Genomic DNA, 18,408 nt, shown 5'->3' on the forward strand with positions numbered 1-18,408 from the left:
CCTTCTTTCTTTGCGTGAACATTTGGGCGGCGTTATGCAAATCTTCCCACATCATGACGTAGACATGTGGGGGCGTGTTAGAACGAGCCGTTTTAGGTAGGCGTGGTTGACTCTTAACTTTTATAAAGAATATCTCTTTGGATTTGAGACTTTAGTCTTTGCAACTTTACAGATCTTCTTTATGCACCAAGAGCTTGTACCACTCCAAAGAGAAAGGAAAAATTGAAATCGCATCATATGACCCCTTTAATAGCTAGTTTGGTATTGGTTAATATTTATTAGTTTTACATGAAAATTAAAGTTGATTCAGAGGCAAAGCAAGTGATTTCATTGCATTTTGATCAAATATTATTAAAACAAACACTTTTCTCTGGAATACTGTCCACTGATGAGTCATTCACAATAAAACCAGGAGTGTCTATTAAAAATTAAATGAAAACATAATAAATAGAAATCTCATGTTTGCTTTAAGGATTCATGCAAAAGCTATATACTAAAACAACAAATACTAACCAGTTTAGCTAACTAATATCGCTAGAATAATTTAACAAAAGTTGGTAAACATTTTCAAGCAAACTTAAGAAAGAAACAGCAGAGGCATAAAATGCAGGATGCCATTTTGTAATCATGGTGGTTGAAAGCGAGTGAGTCACCGTGTCAGAATATGGAGAGTGTGCGGGTGGCTGGTTGTCACCGAGGCATCTCTGAATGGAGCATCATCACCCCCTCAAACTCAGACGGGTGCTCTGCACAGGGACCTCAAGACTACGTGTGATATGACGTGCTCCTGCTCTGCGACAACAGTTCGTGGGGGGTTTGTTCTATGCACCAACTAAAAATTAAAAACATGCAGTTGGGTCCAAAAGTCTGAGAAAATGCAGTTTGTATTTCTGATTTAATGCAACTTTTAATTACAAATATTGTTGGCAATTTAAGTGAAGAATTGAATGAAAAATATATGTAAATATGATTTTTAAAATGTTTGAATACTAGACTTGTATGACAACAGTAATGGAGCCTGACATGAACAAAACTGCTAACTAAACTCTCTGAAATCAAGATACATTAACATGCGACTCAAAATGACGAGATATTAAGTCTGGTTTTCTGTAAAATGTATCAAAATTTAATTTATATGCCTAAAACAAGTGCAAATAATTGCTATTAAAAATTTGGGTTAGATATTTTTTATTTCTTTCAGTTATGTTTATTTTTCTGACCCCACTGGCAGAGTTTTCGGCTTAAACTCACTTAGTTTTGATAATTCTCTTTGAAACGAGACTTAATATCCAATGTTGCTTGCAATGTTGTATCTTGATTTAAGAATGTTTAGATATTTGTACTGGAAAACAAGTTAAAAATAAAAAATTTTCAGTATAAAATAAGCTTTCATTTGTTAATATTAGTTAACTTTAATCTTTATATAACATATAATAATATAACATTAATATTAGCTAATTACATTAGTTATCAAGAACTAACAATGAAAATATTTTAACAACTGAAAACACTATTCAATGGGCCCGAGTTAACATGAACCAAAAATGAACTGTTATTAACAAAGATTAATAAATACTTTAACAAATGCATTGCTTATTTAATGTCAGTTGTTGCATGAACTAGTTGTAAAGTATTAAAACAAAAGTGGATGATCAAAATCTTCAAGATCAGCAGGAACTTGAACTTAAATGGAAGCTGGAAAATCTGGAGTCACTTGATCAGTGTTACAAATCTGGGCTGCGTTTCCCAAAAGCATCGTAAGCTTAGGTTGACCGTAGCTCCATTGGTTTCAATGGGTCTACAATGTAATAGGCTTACAATGCTTTTGGGAAACTAGAAATAGTGCAGAATCCTAACTTTTTGTTTATTCCCAGGTTTAGATGAAAAATCCCAGATTTTCAGTGTTCCAGTGATCCCACTGTATGTGTGTGCTTGTTTGGGCATTTAAATATAGAACATAGAGAGAGAGGCAGAGAGGGGGAGAACACATATATCTAGCGTGATGCTGTTCGCCCCCTATTCTTCGTCACCAGCACACGTATGTACGAGTCCCAGTGGGCTTGTTGCTGGAGGAAGGATAGAACAGATAGTCACCTCTTCCACCTTCATTAAAGAGCTATTTATATTCTCGGGGCTGAAATACTCTGACCTTTCTCATTAAGCGATGTGTCATTTGTGAACACAAACACCCGTGGACATATTGTGAGACGCTTTGGATGTGGGTTAAAAATAGCCGAGCAGCATTATTTGTGCTATCTGGTGATGTCTCAGGGTGGATTAGTATGGTTTTTTGGTGGATATGTGGTGTCCTGTGGTTCTGCACACACGTCTGACTCTTGAGGTCAACATTCAGTGAATCGCTTACTGCAACATGAGGCAATTGTTTACATATTCAAAGAAAATAATGACATCATTATTGTGAGAACAAGCAAAACATCCATCAATAAATCAGTTTTAGTTTTTAAGCACCATAACTCTGATAAAGTCTGGTTTTAATTTGATTCTGAATGTGTTCACTTTTGGAAATGTATTGATTAGTTGGTTTGCCATGGGCTGTGATTGTCACTCTGAACAAGGGTCATCACCGGCAACCAGATGGTCATGACTCATGACAGACTTAACTGCACATATAAATGACAAAGCAAACATTTCTTTGTGCATTTGGGTCTATCTTCTGAAATTCAATGTTTTCTTTGAAATATGATTCCTATGTTTAGATGTCACCACTGTCATCATGCATTCTGTAAAGCTGCTTTGCAATTATATCTGTATTGTGAAAAGAGCTAGCCTATATATATTCAACAAAATCTTTGTTGATTTTTTTTTTGAAAACATAAACCATCATGAAAATAACATTACATTAATAGTTTTATAAGATGTTTCCTTTCATCACCTTGAATGTCCTGATTTGTCATTGGCGGTTGTATAAACTGCTGGGTAGATTACCTACAATTTGTAGTTTGTTACTTATTACAGATTACATGATGAAAATTATAGTTACGTAATCTAGGTTTCTCATTTTATGTAATTTATTCTGACTGCTTTGTAGATTACTTTTAGATTACTTATCACCGAGCTTGTTTTTAACTTACCATTAAATGTACCACATTAATATAAAAAAAAGCTGAAAGAAAATATATTTCATTCTTTGAAATGCATTAAACATTACATAACTTCATGGTTTTCCGAAACGCTTTTTATATCTCTTACACTGGTTGTCTGTCTGTTTAAACCAGGGGTGCCCAAACTCAGTCCTGGAGGGCCGATGTCCTGCAGAGTTTAGCTCCAACTTGCCTCAACACACCTGCTGGGAAGTTTCTAGTATGCCTAGTAAGAGCTTGATTAGCTGGTTCAGGTGTGCCTAATTGGGGTTGGAGCTAAACTCTGCAGGACACCGGCCCTCCAGGACCGAGTTTGGGCACCCCTGGTTTAAACAGTCAAAATAAAGTTGATTTCCGCCTAAGCTCCTCCTTTCTCGGTACTTTCGCATACAAACCTCAACGAACCATTAAAGGAATAATAGAAGACCTAAAAGTGAATAACTCTAGTTTTATTCATTTTAAATGCACATAAATCCAAAAAAATGTAACACTGGCTGTAACATAAATGCATATTTTTCTTTGAAACATCAGTCCTAAAACGAGCATACTCAGTGCTTTCAGTTTTGCATGACTGTGAAACATTACAGTTGAAGCGTTTACATTTCCGATATGATTTGGCGTATAATTACACCGCAATCACACTCTCTGTGCTGCATTCTCCATTGGTTGCCTGGATCTGTGCGGGAAAGCCCAGCGCTGCTTGAGGGGCACAACGTGACCTAACAAACAAGGAACCTCCGGGAACACCGTCAGTCCTGAGCTATGCGCACATGGGGCCTATCTGAGGGGCCCCGCGAGAAGCGACGCTTTACAAATGACTCTTAAAATGCGCTTTTGCAAATGCCGCTCGGTACAGCTCATTGATTTGGCATTCGTGCTATGTTTATGAGGAAAGTTTACAATATTAGTCTCTCAGATGGTGCTTAACGCGTTTTATTCTTGTGCTCCATCGGCCGTCAGGACACTCCCTGAGCGCGTTTGCTTCGCTTGGGAGGCGGAGACGGGACCCCCGTTGACGTCAGTGGGCCTGTCGGTTTCCTGCAATAGAAAGTGAGGGAAGATAGAGCGAGAGAGGGGAAAAACAGACCTCTGACCGTTGAAACCCTTGACAACAGTTCAGACTGCACCTGTAAGTACTGAAAGTTAAGAAATACACGCGACTTAATAAGCGTTTAGACGCATGGTCCAGTGCGTAGCCAACGCATGCGGTGCGTAAACTCACCTCCAAGAGCTGTTTTGGAAACACGATGTTTCCAAAAAGATTGTATGGGTTGTTTAAACTTGTGGGCATGTTTGTGTGAGTTTTACGCTGATTTTGCCTGGTGTCGGTCGGTCTGTACCGAGCCGGCCCGTGTTTTGTATCTCGCCGAGAGCACACGTCTCCAGAATCCTAATACGCGGGGTGTAAATGTTTATCAAGCCCGCAACGCTGCTGGAGAGAGTCTCCGAAGCACCGACCGCGACGGCAGGTAAGTGCCAAAACACCTTCCCTTGACAATAGGATGCAAATGAACGCGTTTCGGCTGGTTTAAATGGCATTTTGTTGTCGAATTAGGGAAGTGTTTCTTGTTCAAGTCCTGTTGCAGAGGGGTTTTCCCCGGCTCCGCCCTCTTCATGTGTTGCATAAAGGCAGTAATGCGCCATTCATCCAGTGCGCACCTAGATTTGGCATTGAACTGTGGCGTGTAAGCGTAGTGGCTTTTATTGAAAAACGTGGTGGTTTTGTGTGAGGCTTGGACACATGGTGACTCATCGCATGCGGGTCTTATAGATTGTAAGCATGCCAGTTTGTCACTGGCACGGTCTGCCTTACAGGAGCAACCCGTTTAGTGCCATCTTTTTTTACCATTGCATGCATGCCAAGTAGGCTATGTATGTGTCCCATGTGCAGCAGTTTCTGTTGGCTCTGTTAGACTGGTTTCAGGGTGTTTCCTTATGGCTTGACTGATAGATTCTTTTAACATTTTGCATTCATGCATTTAGCAGATGCATGGCGAATTTTATTAGTATGTGTATTCTTTGCGAATCAAACCCCCTGACCTTGGCGTTGCTAGTCCAGTTACATTAATTCTGAAATGGCGTAGTATTGAAATTCTGCAGTAATATTGAAACATTCTAATTCGGATGTAAGCAATATTAAAATTATGCTGCAACATTCCAAATCTGCAATAATGTCATATTCAAATTCTGTTAAAATGTCAGTTCTGCAATGTCCTGTTCAAATTCTGCAGCAACATTTTGAAACTACAAAATATTTAAATTATTCAGTAACATTGTACTATTTCAATTTTGAAATGGCTAAATATCTAAATTCTCCAGTAACATTGTAACATTCCAATTCCGAAAATGATGTAATATTCAAATTCTGCAGTAATATTGCACAATTCCAATATTGAAATGATGAATGTTGGAATGTTATAATGTTACAAATTTAAATATTAATTCTTTACTAACATTGTAACATTCCAATTCTGAAATGATGTAACATTCAAATTATTCAGTAACATTGTAACATTCCAGTTCTGAAATGAAGTCGTATTCAAATTCTACAGTAACATTTTAGCTCTGAAATAACAAAATATTCAAATTCTGCAGTAACATTCAAATTCTTAACACAATATTGAAATTCTGCAGTAACATTGTAACCTTTCAGTTCTGCAGTGTCATATTCAAATTCTGTAGCATTCCAATTCTGAAATAGCTAAATATTTTGATTCTGCAGTAACATTGTAACATTTCAGTTTTGCAGTGTCATATTCAAATTCTGCAGTAACATTGTATTAACGTGTGTGTATAAATGTATTTTTCCAGTTCTGCTATGGGTAGATGAAATAATTTTGAAAAGTAGACATGCAGTGTAACATAGGCTACATAATTTTGTTGATTGTTTTATACTTATAATTCAGGAACTACATGTTATATTTCTACTTTTAAATTACACTCGTCACATTACAGAAAGTTTATGGGAAAAAATGTTAAAAAGACAACCAGTTACAAGACCAAAGGTACAAGGTTTACACTTTAACAATATATATTCTTATATAAGTATTTGTTGATTAAAAAAAAAAAAAACTCAGCGGACACATTATGCATCAATATATTTATAAGGGGGGATTTTATTTGAACACACACTGATTGTCCTATGACAGTATTTCTCAATCCTGGTCCTGGAAAAAACTGTCTCTCTAATCAAACACACCTAACTCCATGTCCTGAAATGATGCATCAAATAATCCAAAATGCAGTGCAGGAGGGCTTCCTGGACCAGGAGTGAGAAACCGTATTCTAGATGTGTGTGTATGTGTGTGAAACCTGGTGCATGCGCTGTGCTGTGTGTGTGTGTGTGTGTGTGTCACACGGAGGGAAATCATGCACACTTGTAGTAAGCGTTATGTAATGTGGTGAGACGGAACATTCGCGTGGAGTCTGGCACATGCCGTGACGGGGCATGTCAGATGTTTGCTTCATGCTATAATGGAGCTGAGGAACATATAGAAACAAAAACCTCCTAAACACTGAAACAAAGAGGATCTTGTGTAGAATGTGGGCTTATTTGCATCTATTCATGCAGAGCCAAAACAATGCCTTTGCCATTTTGAGAGCTGCAGTTTTAAAATGTTTTGAAGACTGGTGATTTTCATCATAAACAGTCATTATTGTAGAGGATATATATCAACAATGCTGATTAATTGGCTATTTATCAGCGTTGATACAATCTATGGATAATGCACATTTCCCATTTTTAATGTAGTTGAATAATATATATATCTCTATCAGTTGACAACAAATTGATGTCCTCGGCTGTTTTTCATTGCATTTATGGGTTTTAATGCTTTAATGCTTTTTTTATGGTGTTTTAGGAGGTGTTTTTTTTTTCTATTTAAATGAATAAAATGTATTTTTTAAATACTAAATATCACCGTATCTTCTATTTAGCAAATTAATTTATTTTTCATAGTTATTTAAAACATTTTTGTGGGACCTTTTTTATTGTGTTGTTTGGCTATATATGTTTAATGACTGTAAATTGTCTTGACAATATTTTTAATATTTAAAAATGTCTAATAATGAAATTACTGTGAAATTTTGCTTGTGATGGAGACCCGAATAGCACTTTTAAAATTCCCCGGAGGGTTTGCAGCACGGCAGAGATGACAGTGTCATTTCTCTGTGTTTGATGTCAGATAGATACAGGTGTGTGTAGAAGTGCAGTTAGTCAATGCATCGACGGCAACAGACCATTAAGATCAGAAATCTGATTACTGCTCACACTTCTATATCTGTGTCAGTCCAGCTAAAACATCGGTTCTTACTGACAGCACTAGTGATCTGTCACAGTAGCTGGAACTAGAGAAAAAGGAAGCCACGCTTGTGTTGTTTCCAGCAGCAAGAGTATGTGTTTGTGGCCTGTTTTGTTTTTGCTTCAGTTTACTTGTCTCTCATCTGTCCCAGATGTGCAGAGGGTGTCTTTCCTGTGCGGAATAGGAGATCGTCTTTCCTCCCTGTGACTGGTCTGCATTCCATCCAGCATCTTTCTGTACGATGTGTTACTGAGCCAGTGGAAAAACCCTGAAAATGCCACGTACTAAGCAAAACAACCCTAAAAACCTGAAAGGTAAGTGTTGTCTTCCGTTTGACCAGATTTCTGTTTGCTTAGGTGGTTTTTGTTGGGTCATGCCTTTTCCTTTCACAGGTGTCAGGAGGTCTCTTTGCGTTTAAAATGTCTGTGAAGTTTCTTCATAGAAGGGAAATATTTGCCTAGTTAATAGAAAAGTGTAGGTTTCCCAGTCAAACTAGTACATTTATTTACGTGGCTTGGGCTATTTTTGTATATTTTTGTTCTGTACGAAATGACACATTTATTTACCACAAATTAGTTAGTCATTAGGAGACTTGTGTGAGTGAAAACTGTATGGTTTCAGTTCTATGTGTTTCAAAAAGTGTTTCTAATAATCCTATTTTGACGATTCTGTGAATACAGTTTTCTTTTTCTGTGTTGATGTATTTCTTCTTAAAACAGGAAGTAGTTGCTGGCAGGTGGCGTTTGAGGGAGGGACGTCCTTTTTCTATAAAGTGTTTTTGTGGATCAATATTTATTGACATTTTCTGGAAGAGATGTATCTGCTTACGGTGACTTGTAGTCAATGTTTAAGAGTACACTAGCATGTAGACAGCATCTGTTTGTTTAATTACAGTGAGCAGTATTTTATATTAGAATTCATCTGTGTATTTTAATTCATGTCATTTTCATAGAATTAAAAATATACTCGCTGTAGCAGAGTGTGTAGCAACCCAGATTTCGGAGTGTTTGGATAGTTATTGCTTTGAGCTTGGCCAAACAACATGAAAAATTCAGTTTGATTACTGAACAGCATCCACCAGAGACGGCTGTGACTTTTCTCAATATTAGTATTATTAAGTGAAGAGAGGGACCAAAAAAAAACCCAACACAAATGTCCTTTTTTTTTCTTTTATAATAAAGACCACAGAAATTAACATGATGATTGTTTCTTGATTTAAAAGCAAGTTTATGATTTTATAAGGTTATGAAGGTGTCATTACATATTGACATTAAAGTTCTAGATTTTATTAGTAACACTTTGGTCTTGTAGAATTTATTGATCTTTAACATCCTAAATGACAAGCAGATTTTAAATAGTGCGCCATACACACAATGAGAACCATCAGGGAAACACACATAAAACGAATGCAGTAAACATTAACTAGCCTAAATAACAGATAACAAATTACTGATTACTGATTGAGATTAGTCTCAAATTACTGTAATTACTGATAACAAAAAAACAAACAAAAAAAAAAAGTATTTATATTAAATATAATCGTTTTGGATGTCACACAGAAACTTCTGGGAATGTGCTTTTACTGTCTTTCACTGTAAATTATTCCGTAATTCATTGTTTTTACTTGCAAAAACCATACATTTGAGACTATTTGACTGAAAATGGCATATAATGCAATATTGTTCAACCTTATGTTAAGGCAGATTACACACTGGAATAAAATGGAATAACATAAGCAATTTTCACACAGAAATTGCTAGTAAATTTCACAAGTAGCGACAAGTAACACATTGAATTAAACATGAAATAATGAAAACTGAATTAGTATTTTATTGTAAAATGGACTCAATCATTTTTTTTAAAAAACAACTTTTTTTTTTACAGTGAATTTATCTAACAAGTTTTACTTTAGCATTTTTTTCTCTGAAAATTACAAAAAAATTACATTTTTACAGTGCGTTAATAAGAAGGTACCAAGCCGTTTTGGAGATAGTCAAATACTTTATTTAACTTTAATCTTCTCCAGAACAAATACGTTTTAGGGCCTATTTCTCAAAGCCAAGGTTGCTTTAAATGTTTCTGTGATCGCGGCAAGGAAATGCACCAAGCATGTCGGTACATGCAGAAATTGCGCTTCCATGCATGACGTTTCTGTGGAATCCCAGACATTTCCTTGTTACCAGGAAAGCCCCCACCTCAAAGTCCAGCCACAATTGATGCCATTTCATGTTCAAAAGCGAAGTTCCTTGTCGTTTATGATATCGAAACTCAATATTTTGTATAGAATCAAAGTGCAATTCGAATGTTGAAATGCAATAAAAGTTAAATTTAAAAATATAGTTTATTTTTGGACTCAATAGTATTGAATAGTGTGGCATTGGGTGTGTGAATGAATACGGCTGTGTAGCAATGTTTTGAAAGAACATAAAGTATGAAAGAGAAAGAAAAATACTAGAACCAGGAACTAGAGGATTCCCTCCTTTGTGTTGGGCGGCTGTGTTATTGGTGTCATGGATACAGAGGTGACCTCTGTCTATCAGCAGAACACACCCATTCTAAAGCATGTCATAATCGAGTCAAGACGGTCAAAGCTTAAAAGCATAAAGCTTTCATTGTTCTTTGAGGTTGCCGTGTTTCCAGGCTGTGTTTACTGTTAGGTAGCGTGGTGAAATCATTGCTAGGCGCAGACTCAGCCAACATGTCAGTCTGTGTTTTGTTTCATGCATGTGCGACTCGTGACTTCAGAGCAGAGCAGGAATGCTTCGGTGACGCAGTTTGAAGGTAAACGGGCAGGAAGTAGGGAACCTCTAACCCCCATTGGACTCAGTATGTTTACTTTTCTGAAACAGCTGGTCTCCAAGCACACATTGCTCACATTACATCGTTGTCGACCCTTAAGTCACCTGTTTTTCTATTTACAAAATTATTAACCATTGAGGGACAGTGTTGGAGCCAAAGATAAGATATTAATCTGTCACAAATATTTTTTATGCTTTTAAACCTTTTTAACAGTATTTTACCCTTACTAACTAAAGGAATAGTTAATTTATTTGTTTACTCATCCTCAAGTTGTTCCAAACCCTTATGACTTTCTTTCTACAGTAGAACAAAACTTCACAAGGGTCTTTTTTAAATGATACTTCACTTTAACCATCGTTTTTAGCTCCAAAACAGTCCAATTTTTGACTCCGTATTAGTGAATTATTTCTTCACAGAACGCTATCTTACTGTAGAAGATGTGAAATGTGCAATAGTAGTCATTTAGACTGCTTTATTGTGTTTATTTGAAGCTTATCAGGTGTAGCCGCTTGTGCTATTGTTATGTAGTGTAAAGCTGTGTGAAGATTCTTCAAAAATTCACTTTTGTGTTTCATGGGAAACAAATTACAATGTGTGGGTTTGGATTGGCATGAGGGTGAATAAATAATCACTGAGTTTTCAATTTTGTGTGAATGATTGCTTTAAAAAGTGAATTTAAAAAGGTTAAAAGCAGCCTTCTTTTTGTTAGAATGTTTTTACGAGTGTTTTGTTAAATATAATGAAAAATCCGTACAGTAGTGAGTTTTCCGCTAGTAAATGTACAGTGAAAGGAGCACAAGGTGTTGAAAAGCTGGAAAAAGCATTTCTGGTGGAAAGTCTTCAAGTCATGAAATTCCAAAGTCAGTTTATTGTTAATTTAGCTGTTAAGGGGTTTTTCTGAGAGCATGACTTTATATACTTATACCGTTTAAATACTATTTTGGGGTACATAAATACAGTAAAAGCAGTAATAATGTGAAATATTATTGCAATTTAAAATAACTATTTTATATTTAAATATTTTAACATTTATTCCTCTGATACAAAGCTGAATTTTTAGCATCATTACTCCAGTCTTCAGTGTCACATGATCCTTCACAAATCATTCTAATTTGCTGATATCCTATTATTAATAATGCTGAAAACATGATATTTTAGTGGAATAAAGCACATTTGTTTGAAATACAAGTCTGCTGAATATTATGAATTTACTGTCCTTACTGTTTACCATGCTTGTTTTTTTAACAGTTCGTAGAAGTCCAATTTGTATGTGTGCAAATCATTGTGTTGGGATTGCCTAGGAAAAAACAAAACTGTGGTTACCAAAACAATGTAAATTAGTCACGTCCTGGTGTCTGCTTCCTTTAAACATGTTGTGCTTTTCTGCAGAATACATGAGTTGTTTATTTGCATGCAGAAAGACCGTAAAGTACGCTCTTTAGAAATGTGGGAGTATGTTGAATGTCGGACCACGTTGCCCCGTAACATTTTAGAGTGGTATTGTTGGCACAGTGACCGTAGGTGGGAAAATTGCGGCATGCCTCCTGCGGGCCTTCCTTTACTTCCCATTTCTAAAGCGCCCATTAAAACGTTCTCTGTCTGAGACATTGAATCAACCTGCTCTCAGTCTAACACACTTCGCCCACGCGCAGGTGGTGCGGCTCGCAGACTGTTGCAGCTTGTGTTGGTGGTAGATGACCGCAGAACGCTGAAATGGAAAAGCCCTTTTTAGTGCAACACACGCTCAGTAGTTGTACAATACAGACCCTGGAACGTCCCTTTGAAGCTGCAGGGGTAAATGTTTTACCCAGAATGCCCGTCTTGACTGCGTGACCCAGAAAACCTGTTAATAATCGACTCTGGGGTTAGTTTGCTGACCTCTGTGGAGTCCAGGCGTGCACGGGGTGTGATTGTGTAACCCGGACCGGCGCTGATAATCTCAGGTGTCACGTGCATTGGGCTTCTCACGGCCGTGATGGATGGGTCCATAGATTCAGAGTTGTCATTTTAAATTGTTTTTGTGGCAGATGCCACTGTTTCTGTCTCAATTCAGTATGACTTCTCCGTTGGCGCAGGATGAGACTAACCTCCTTTAGGAATAACGTGGAGGAGAGACACGCATAGTAGCGCTGTCGAGTGTTTCTCATGGTTTATGAGGTGGGGGAGGTTGATGTCCTCCTGCATGGCTGAGCCAAGTTTGACGTCAAAAAAACTCTCTGTAGGAGTCTATATATCTATAGACACACAGTATATGATTTTGGGTTTGACATTTCAGCAAGCTAAAAAAAGCTTTTTGTCTCTCTTAGATCCTTCTATACAGGCTGCTTTTGTTGACGCATTTAAACACCCTCTTTACATATGAAATGATTAACAGCAGTTTGCTACACTTATGTGCGGTTTGCTGGTTTGCTGCGAGTAAAATTTAAGTTCTGAAAGTACAACAAACTGTTTTATTTCAAAAGGTCAAAAACATAAATTCTCATATTGTGACCTGTTGAATGAGCCTCAGTATGATGAATATTTATCCTGTAATTCACATTAGTTGTACATTTCGGTTTAGATGAGGAGATGAAGCGATACAGAGGCAGTCTGAATGCCGAGTGTTGTTTTTCTCATGCGTTACCCCATAGCGCACATTTGTTTCAGTGCTGTAGCGGTCTGACCCTTCTGTCTCCCCCTAAGCATCAGAGGTCAAGAGGTCAGGCTTGGGGTTAAGAAGGGGTCTTGAACTCAATGTAGGGCCTGAATTCTAGTCTGTCTAATCCCAGAGACAGACCCCATGAATATCCCGGAGTTGTTTCTGTCTAAAGTTGAATGGTTCTTGCATCTCTGTTCTTTTTATAGCATTTCAAACGTAAAGCTGCAACGACAGCTGATGTGAAATCAGCATAGGCTGTCCTTTCACAGTGATATATAAATCAGTCAGTTATTTCATGAGAATAAGGGTCATGTTTTTCAAGTCATGTTTGAAGGCCTGATCTCAAACAAAGAAAGTGAATATTTCTGAAAACATTTTTTTTTTAAATCAAAGCAGTGCATTCCTATAGATATATTCACACCAACATTTATCCGATGGCAGAACAAGGGTTTTCCCTTTTTTTCTTCTGCTTCCTCCTTTTTGTTTTTAGTTGTTTTGCTAACCATTTGGTAGCTGAGCTGTTGTGCTTCTTGTAAATCCTTTAGTTTTATGATTGTTTGCTAACTTTTGTCTAGTCTTTGGTTTTCATGTTCTTACCAAATAAATTTTCTTTTCATCCACTCCGAGAAATATTAGTTTTGGTTTTGGTGTGAACAGGACTTGTTAAAATATGGTAATTATTAGCAATGACAGTATTAGAAAAGTTTGTTTATAATAAAAAAAAGAAAAAAAAAAGTATGTTTTATTATGAATCAATGGAAGCCAATTTCCGCCACAAAATAAAATAAATTAATAAAATAATAAGGTAATTTTGAGTTTTTATCATACAATTCTGACTTTTCTTCACAATTCTCACAAATTACTTCTTTTCTCAGCATGTTTTTTGTTTCCGACCACATTTTTTTGTTTGCCACAGAATAAAAAATAAAAAAGACTTTTTATCTCATATTTCTGACTTTTTTCTCCGAATTGCAATTCTGAGTTTATAACTCGCAATTGCAAGAAAAAAGTGAGAATTGTGAAATAACCTCGGAATTGCAAGTGGGGAAAAAGAATTGTGAGATAAGAAGTTGCAATTACCTTTGCAATTTCTTTATTCTGTGGCAGAAACAGATTTTCATATGAATCTTTTTTACGTGCTTCTTTAAAAAGTACTTAAATTTCAAAAAAGCAACTGTATGTATACATTGTAAGTATACACAATATTATGCATTTAAATATTTATTTTAATGATTTTTTTTACTGTACTACATTTAATTTTAGGGTTAAATGTGATTTTATGAACAAAACTATTACACGAGAGATTCATGAGTTTGCTCAGTTTTGTGAAGATGTGAATTAAATTAAGTTCAGACCCTGATGATGTAGACTAGATGAACTCTGGTAACCATTTCAGATAATCTCAATAGAGATCCTGTGATGGAGTTTTGATGTGGCTTCAGATGGCTGGATTTTTACCTGTTGTGTCATGCTTTTGAGGCAGTGGCGCCACTAGGGAAGAAAACTTGCTTAGCCCCGGCACAGCCCCTCCCATCCCCCCAATTATTTCCTAATGATATTCCTGTTTTTTAACTCCCAGTGTCAATTTCATTAACTTTGAAAAATAAACATTAAAAGCCTAAAAAAAAAAAAAAAAGTGCCTAATATGTGGCCTATAAACAGTTGACATTATGGGGAAGGGGTTAATTAGGCGCGCTCAGTGTTGCCATGTAGCGGTTTTCTGCACAATTGGGCTATTTTGATAATGCAGTCACGGGAAAAATTGCAGAGCCTTGGAATATATACCTGGCAACATAAGAATGGAGAGGATGTCACATCACAACCTATTACATGAGTTTCACCCAGAGCACAGCAGATGTTTAGGGTTTTACACAGCAGATATAAACACGACAACAACCAGTCAAAGCATGTCGCTTTATAAGTCTGCACATTCTGCATATCTGTTTAAATGGCAAAGTTTTCTCTACAAACTCAAACACACGTGAAGCTCACAGTGATTTCAACGTTTGCCTCGCACTTTATGAACTTCATCTCCAGAGCCTCTCCGAGAGATCTTTTCATCGTATCTTATTTCACGACAAACATGAAGAAGGTTTAACATAAATATATTACTATGATTTAGTAAAATGTACTTCTCAAAATAATAGGCTAATACTATTACTATTATTTGTAAGGAATATCATTCAACCCAAATATTTTTCATCCATGTTTTAATATCAAAAACACACAGTTTTGTCGTGCATCATCTTATTTGACAAAAATAAAAATGCAATGTTTTTGTTGTAAATTAATTGTTATATTTTATTATATTATTACCAATTTCATTAGACAGAATTTTTCATGATAAATTTGTATTAAATCATAAATCACAAAATAAATAAAATGGAAAACATTTTAATTTAGGGGAAAATAAAGTGAATTTCATGGGGCCCTAAATTAAATGTTGGCTTGAAAGAATTTATGGGAAAAAATAAAAAATAAGTTAAGTTTACATGCATTCTCAAAGCATTTCCTTCTATAAATGAATATTAGAGGTCGACCGATTGATCGGCCGATTTTTAGCATTTTTTAATTAATCGGCATCGGCCGATTGTGCTGCAAATTAGGCCGATTTATAGGCAGGCGCACTGGCGGGCAGTTAAGCGTTGTTGCGGACCTCCCTCTGGCTGCGTGCTGAGACGGAGCATCGATCTCACGCTCTGTAGGCTGCAGCAGCCGCGGCTTGTTCACACACAGCCTCAGCTAATGGCAGGGCCAAACAGACCGTTTCGAAAGCGGGATTACGTTTTACCCTACTAGAATTGATGCCGGAAAGTTATCATATTCATAAGTGCAACAAGTCATTTGCATGTGAAAGTAGAAACACGTTCAATTCAGACGAAATTGCTCAAACTCACTTTTATGAGATGAATGGGAAAAAAAAAGAAAAGCGGCATCATATATCGGCCATTGGTTGCCCTTATTTCTAAATATCGGCATCGGCCATTAAAAAACCCATATCGGTCGACCTCTAATGAATATTGTGATAAATATTGCTATGATATGGGAAAAAATATTGTCATAATATTTCTGGCCATATCACCCAGCCCTTTTAATTTTATCTTGAAAAGTGCTGAAAACTAAAACGAAAGAAAGGATAAAATAAAATACAGATTAAATAATTTAAAGGGGTCATATGACGTTGCTAAAAAGAACATTATTTTGTGTATTTGGTGTAATTAAATGTTTATGCGGTCTCTCTCTTTCTCGCTCCTTGTTCCCTGCGGCTGGGATCACCCTCCGTTTTAGCAACAGTAACTAAAACAGATGCGCAGCAACAGGTTTGGCCATGTCTGTTTGGCTCCCCTGCAAACCTTACAGAGAAATTTAAGAGTGTGTGAGAGAACAAAAACTGAATGTGAGAGACTGTTTTTCATAGTGACTGATGCATGGAACAATTGTGCATGTGTGTGTTATCAAAACCAGTTTTGCTCTGGTCAGCAAAGATTTTTAATTCAGCTTCAGAACATGTAGGTATAATGAGGGGAAATGATATAATTCTGCTTTTTATTCCTTCAAGGAATAATTATTTTTCCCCCCCATCCACGGAAACACTGACTCTTTCCAGTAATTAAGCTATAAATGTAACGGCTTCGCTTTTAAAAAGTATATTTTTACTGCCCGAAAAGAAACTGGGTCCAGCACGTTTTGGTTTTGCAGTCATACACCATGTTTCTTTGTTTGCTCATCATGGGCTTTTCCTGGCATCAGTGGAGAAATGCAGGCCGTTACTTTAGGCTCATTGGTCAGAAACTTTGCAGGAGTTACACTTGTCTACTGTAGTGTGAAAATAAATTTTCCATTATAATTAGTGAGATGTTGCACTTGCAGTGCAAAAAAAGAAACTCAATTGCACATTAAAAGTACGTATTTCACAGTTGATGGGTAAATTATACTTTGGCATAGTATTTTTAACACACTATGCGTCTCATTCATGAATAATGAGGAATGTATGTGTAAATAGTTTGTATTAGTGCATTATGTCAATTATTACATTCGAAATTTGTAATGTATTAATCCTGATTCTTGCCTACTTAGGGTGGATATTTTATGTGACTACTGTTCAAAAGTTTGGGGTCAGTAAGATTTTTTTTGATGTTTTTGAAAGAAATCTCTTATGCTTACCAAGGGTGCATTTATATTAATCAAAAATACAATAAAAGCTGAAATATTATTACAATTTAAAAATAACTGTTTCTGTTTGAGTATGTTATAAAATGTAATTTATTCCTGTGATGCGATGCTGATTTTTCAGTAGCCATTAGTTTTCACTGTCACATGGTCCTTCAGAAATTATTGTAATTTGCTGATTTGCTGTTTAAGACGCTTTTCTTATTATTATCATTTGTTGAAAACAGTTGTGCTGCTTAATATTGTTCTTTAATATTGTGAAAATTAAAGAACAATATTAATATTGTTCTTTAATTTTCACAATATTAAAGAACAATATTAAGCAGCACAACTGTTTTCAACAAATGATAATAATAAGAAAAGCGTCTTAAACAGCAAATCAGCAAATTACAATAATTTCTGAAGGACCATGTGACAGTGAAAACTAATGGCTACTGAAAAATCAGCATCGCATCACAGGAATAAATTATATTTTATAACATACTCAAACAGAAACAGTTATTTTTACAAGGGTGCATTTATATTAATCAAAAACACAATAAAAGCTGAAATATTATTACAATTTAAAAATAACTGTTTCTGTTTGAGTATGTTATAAAATATAATTTATTCCTGTGATGCGATGCTGATTTTTCAGTAGCCATTAGTTTTCACTGTCACATGGTCCTTCAGAAATGAAACATGTCGATTTTTACAAAGCTTATCGTTCTGAAAAGCGAGGTGTACTCTGATTGGCCAGCTATCCAGTGCATTGTGATTGGCCGAATACCTCAAGCGTTTCTGTTTGAGTATGTTATAAAATGTAATTTATTCCTGTGATGCGATGCTGATTTTTCAGTAGCCATTAGTTTTCACTGTCACATGGTCCTTCAGAAATTATTGTAATTTGCTGATTTGCTGTTTAAGACGCTTTTCTTATTATTATCATTTGTTGAAAACAGTTGTGCTGCTTAATATTGTTCTTTAATATTGTGAAAATTAAAGAACAATATTAATATTGTTCTTTAAAATGGTGACAATTTTGATCAATAGAAAGTTCAAAAGAACAGCATTTATTTGAAATAGAAATCTTTTGTAACGTTTTAAATATCTTTACTGTCACTTTTGATCAATTTAATGATTCCTTGCTGAATAAAAGTATTATTTTATATCAATCGCAACAAAAAAAAACTGACCCCAAAATTTTTGTTAGCAAGTTTGTTTGTAGACAGTAATGCAAATACAGTAATTATGTGTTATATTCGCAGTTGTTGTTAGAAGGGATACAGCTACAGGAAAACAACAACAAAGAATTTTTTCTACCTATTAGATTGTGGTTTATTAAAGTCTACACCAACCCCAACCCTAAACCTACCCTTACAGTAATGCAGATACATTAAATATTGTTGTTCAGCGTGAG

General features: G+C 35.9%; 1 protein-coding gene across 3 annotated transcripts in view; it reads left to right on the top strand.

The window, feature by feature from the left end:
* The first annotated feature begins 4,136 nt into the window (after nucleotides 1–4,136).
* LOC107681619 (zinc finger protein 40-like) overlaps nucleotides 4,137–18,408 on the top strand; it is a 57,962-nt gene continuing 43,690 nt past the window's right edge. Inside the window, exons 1-2 of one of the 3 annotated variants that reach the window (XM_016477928.1) lie at nucleotides 4,137–4,230; nucleotides 7,554–7,716. In XM_016477928.1, the coding sequence (XP_016333414.1) occupies nucleotides 7,677–7,716 (40 nt within the window). In that variant the 5' untranslated portion in view covers nucleotides 4,137–4,230; nucleotides 7,554–7,676. Of the gene's footprint in view, nucleotides 4,231–4,362; nucleotides 4,571–4,719; nucleotides 4,787–7,553; nucleotides 7,717–18,408 lie in introns of those variants that run through there. The other 2 variants (XM_016477929.1, XM_016477927.1) reach the window with 2 other exon arrangements.

The sequence above is a fragment of the Sinocyclocheilus anshuiensis genome, unplaced genomic scaffold, assembly GCF_001515605.1.
Source record: "Sinocyclocheilus anshuiensis isolate Anshui unplaced genomic scaffold, SAMN03320099.WGS_v1.1 scaffold1524, whole genome shotgun sequence".
Lineage (NCBI taxonomy): Eukaryota > Metazoa > Chordata > Actinopteri > Cypriniformes > Cyprinidae > Sinocyclocheilus > Sinocyclocheilus anshuiensis.